At 33.7% G+C, this 4,858-nt stretch overlaps 1 protein-coding gene across 17 annotated transcripts in view; it reads left to right on the plus strand.

Moving 5' to 3' along the window:
* LOC108749678 (MAP7 domain-containing protein 1-like) overlaps positions 1 to 2,951 on the plus strand; it is a 178,610-nt gene extending 175,659 nt beyond the window's left edge. For all 17 annotated transcript variants that reach the window (XM_018488538.1, XM_018488539.1, XM_018488540.1 and 14 more), the window contains 2 exons: positions 2,254 to 2,513; positions 2,699 to 2,951. In XM_018488538.1, the coding sequence (XP_018344040.1) occupies positions 2,254 to 2,513; positions 2,699 to 2,712 (274 nt within the window). In that variant the 3' untranslated portion in view covers positions 2,713 to 2,951. The remainder of the gene's footprint in view (positions 1 to 2,253; positions 2,514 to 2,698) is intronic.
* Positions 2,952 to 4,858: the final 1,907 nt, after the last annotated feature.

The raw sequence follows: 4,858 nt of genomic DNA on the forward strand, positions 1-4,858 counted from the left end.
TATACATATCGCTCATTTGCTGCAGCAAAGATACAACTCAAAATAGTAAGTTTTCTAGTAAATAAGTTTGAATGTTTTGAACCAATAAAATTTTGTAGGTATATATTAATTTTGAAATAAAATTTTTATGTAAGAACTGATCGTAAACGAATAAAAGTATGTATATACTTTTAAAGTATATATTTTTGTTTTTTCTTTATATTTCTGTTTTTTGTTTTGCAATTAATTAAAGAATGACAATTTTTTGTTATATTGTTGTAGCAAATGAACAATATGTACATTATTATAATAAACAGTTATTTAGTAAAAAAAGTTTATATACTGCGCTTTCCTGAGACATCTACAGGAAAGAACTGCCTATCGAAATTAATTTCACCGAATATTTATCGCTTCACGCAAATTCTGAGTAACCCATGCGTATTGTACATTGCAAAAGTAGTCAGAATAACGGTTGACGAGCATAATAAACACGCCATTGCGACTCACCGTTTATGATATGATTAGTTGCACATTGATTAGCAACATATTAATCAATAATAAATTATGAGACTTAACATTACTATCGCGGTGATAATGAGATTGCAAATATGAGAATGTATATTGTATATCACCTATTGTAATAGTTACATATATTTTATAATTGATATTCAGCTATGTATTAACGGCAAATTTACATACTATTTTTAGCTAGATTGTCTAAGATAACGAGAATCGCGTACTTCGATCGTCATTAGGTATTATGTGAACGAGTTGGAAGAACGTTATGTAATATCGTACACAAAATATGAAATTAAGAAAAATATTAACAAAACTGCAGAATACATTTAGTGTTAAATCACATAGGACAAATAAATCTCAGTATATATATAATGTAAAGAGAAACAAACGGCATAAATCTAATGAGTCATCGAAAAGTTTCGTTTTGTGATTTCACAATATACCAACTCAGCAAGGATGAATAATGCTAACATGACTTTTGCAAAGTAGCAAAATAATGACGTATCGCAGTTACATTAAATGCAATTAACATTTTCATAGTATAATAAGTATATAGTATAATAATTTGTAAATATCATCTTTGCTGAGTATCTCTCTTTGATCTTTCCTCCAATTAGGTACTAATAAAAAGTGTTCTTCCATTTATTGACCAGTTGTGTACCGTAAGTGCGACTGATTTTCGTAACAAATCACCAATGCATGTTAACTGACGTTGATATGGTGTGGCTTGTTCTTTTCCTTGCACAATGTCTGAGTTCCTCATGCTTGTGTGTATTGTATACCAAGCGCGATATATGTCAACTTACTGCCTACTTTTGCTATGTACTATTTACTTCCACATTTTCCGATATAGTACTTTTTCATGAGAAAACGTCTCTTCACGCACACCACATCCACGAATCCTACACAAAGGTACCCGTATAGGAAAATTAACGAAAGAAGAAGAAACCAAACGTGGCATGAATTTTCTTCTCTAATATCTTAATCCGACGAGTGTGATTCGATCGAATGTGATTCAATTTTTTATGTAATTAGATCTGTATTTGCTGTTTTGCTGTAATATGTTCTAGCAAGCTATGATTATTATAGTTACACAGTTGACACGTGTATATCAATTTAACTAACTGGTTCCCGTAGTTATTTAAACAGAAACCTGTTGCGATCCAACAACACAGAATAATATACGTAAATATATTAGTTATATTTAAATTTTTTTATTCGACCAAAAGCAGACGAAAGATATATATTGGATACTACAAAGGACCGCAAAAGGTTGTCGACTTTCTTGGTTAGTACTGCTACGCATAAAAGCAATTTCTATCAGACTTCATCGCTTATAATAGTTGTTTATATAGTTACATCAAAATAGTAGCCCCTCAAGGCATTTAAAATCTGTAATTTGAGAAGCAGTTATATGATCAATGACGCAGAACAATTGACGCATAAGCGCTTTATATTTATCCGATACGTTATTTAGTTATTTTTATCTAGCTAGTTTTATATCATTCAGTTGATGACGTTTTTTTAGATGTACATAGAATCACGAACTATGTTCCTATTCGACAAAATCCGTTTTATTTCGTTTTAGTGATTCAACTGAAGGTATTAATGAATCGTTCGCAATCGGCTTAGCTAATTTAGCGGCGGCGATTCCGTGTTAGTGATCGTGAATAGTCGCTTAAGTCGTAGTCCCTAATCCGTATGTCTGGCTACCAACTTAGTCTTTGTATGTTTTTCATTTGGCTCGTTTTGTAGCAAGCAAAACAACGTGACCAACAACCTGTTAGACCTGTCGGACTTCGATACTCTGAGTAATAACAGTCCTGGCTACGATACCGGGCCGATACTCGAACTGACGCCCAATCTAGCGAATGAGGATACCCTCAACTCCAATCTGAATCCGGCGGCGATGCCGTTTACTCCGATGGGGTTCGTGCCCGCTGCCACTAATGCCAATGTTAATCCGTTCCAGGACAATTTCATCAACAAGCCACAGGATAACAATCAAGTACCAGGTATGTAAATCAAGGTTTTTATTGCATTTTTAATCATTGGATTTTGTTTAATAAAGAAAACTGGAATCGCGATTTTATAAAACCTACATGTTACAACTATAAATGGACTAATATATCATTTTAATCGAAAATATCTAAATAACAGATAACTCCTGTATAAATGCTGTCTCTATTTTTCTCCGCAGATTTACTGTCATAAGGTGTCTCTTAAACGTTCCCGGACGAACAGAAAAAGAGCAGTTGGGCAACCGAATTGCTCATAGCGAGCGGTAGCATTCGAAACGAGACGTTGTTGTTTATGATAATGTAAATAACCGCCGTCGCGCGACGTATCATGTGTAAAGGGGATATCTCGATGAAGCGAGATGAGGGCGCAAAGACTATCCCCGTACCTCACAATCATGCCGAGCTTTGAGCGTCGTCACCGGGAAGAAGGAAGTGTAAAATAATATATAATGTTAATTGATTATTATTACGCAACAGCAAGTATGGACACTCAATCTGTGTGTCGTAGTACGCTATTAGACAAATGTAACTTTCTAAAGGAAGGGGATTGAGGCCTATTTGTAACACATCATTTTCAAATGTTCATTACACGGACATATTTTACGATAACAAATCGACATAAAATTATTTTTTTTCTCACATACACACGCAAACATACATATACACACACGACTTCGCCCTTATTACACATACATGCGTGTGTAGATTACAATTAAGATTTTTGAGGCGTTAATCAATAGAGATGACAAAATTGAAAATTGCTCGGAGAGTAAATGACGAATAAACATACAAGACGCAAAAGAAGAAGAGAGGTAAAATAGAAGTCGGATCAAACGCTGAGAACGTATCTGCCAAAACAATGGATTAAAGAATGTCCCTAACATATAAGATAACGTAGCGTGGTACTATCTTATAACAATTTCATGAGTAGATCTAAGCGCGTTATTGAATAGGGAATTCATAAGAGACATTCTGCAGATACGAGATGGGGAAAAGTAGATAGAAAAAGAGAAAACTTTTCTTCCATACCAGATTTTGGGGCGTGCGCTCACTAGTCAAGCAATCTTACTGTTTTTTTTTTCTTCTTTTTATCGTATTTCATTTAGAGGGCCTACTTAACATTGGTATATATTCTAGATATTTGCTAGACTTCACTATCGTTACGTTTTTTCGCGGATCGTGCATAAATTTTCTAGCTGTGATGACGAAGACGATAATGCTGATTGCTTTGTGAGATAGCCGCTGCATAAGTTAACGGTGAGTGACGATCTAGTAACGTTAATTGTAAGAATTGTTATGCGAGAGATACTATGGATGGGATTTAATTGCACTTTATTCGATGAAGGTAAATACGATCGATACCGTAACGTTAATGCATAACGTAAAAGCGAATATCGCTGCAACGTCCAAAAAGTGAGTTTTTTACTTGTCATTATTTGCAACATAAAAATTCTGAGACGTGAAATATATCGGTAGCATGCTTTATATTTTGCGCTCGCCCTATCTCACGATATAGATTTTGACAAATTATTTACAAGAATAGAGAAACGAGCATTTCTGTTATTCTGATTTTGTTCGAAAAATATGATCGAGAGAAACGTCGACATTAGAAAAATGATAGGATTAGTGTACAAATTGTTTGTTATTCAATTTTTCTCGTACATTTACGCGCGAGATTTATCTCCCTTTTCCGCTCGCTCTTTACTTTATTCGCATTTTATCATAATCGGCGTAGAGGATTTATCGAACTGATATGTATTATAAAATTCAAATTTTCTCGTTAATAATTATTTAAATTCGAGATTTTCCTTTATTCGTATTTGCGACTTATTTTTCGGGCGCCGGGAAAAATTCTATCATTCGCGAATAATCAATATATTTTCTTATAAACGATTAATATATATTTTTATTGAGAGTTGTTAGAGCGAGCGTATTTGTACAGAGTTGCATCGCGAGTCACTTGTTCATACGCCGAAAATGTTTCGATCACTAAAAAGAAAATCGAGCAAAAAAAGCGTATACATAGCCTGAAACCATGCAAAGTGACAGATTTATTGACGTTTTATCGCCCGTTCTCACATGAGAAATTGTTTCTGCGTTTTTCTTGTAAAAATTTCAACTGTAACGAACTTGGAAACGCCCGATTCGTTACGACTTATTGTATGAAACTTATTTATATTAGTTCTTCTTTTAAATATTTATTAATCGTTTGAACACCGTATATTATCCCTGCGTCACTAGTACACTTATACTATTTTTATTAGATTTGGTTGAGATTCTATTAAAACTATTCTATAAGAATACCTAATAATAATGGTAATTAAATAGAATACGAGAGA

The sequence above is a fragment of the Trachymyrmex septentrionalis genome, unplaced genomic scaffold (genome assembly GCF_001594115.1).
Source record: "Trachymyrmex septentrionalis isolate Tsep2-gDNA-1 unplaced genomic scaffold, Tsep1.0 scaffold31, whole genome shotgun sequence".
In the NCBI taxonomy this organism is placed as follows: Eukaryota; Metazoa; Arthropoda; class Insecta; order Hymenoptera; family Formicidae; genus Trachymyrmex; species Trachymyrmex septentrionalis.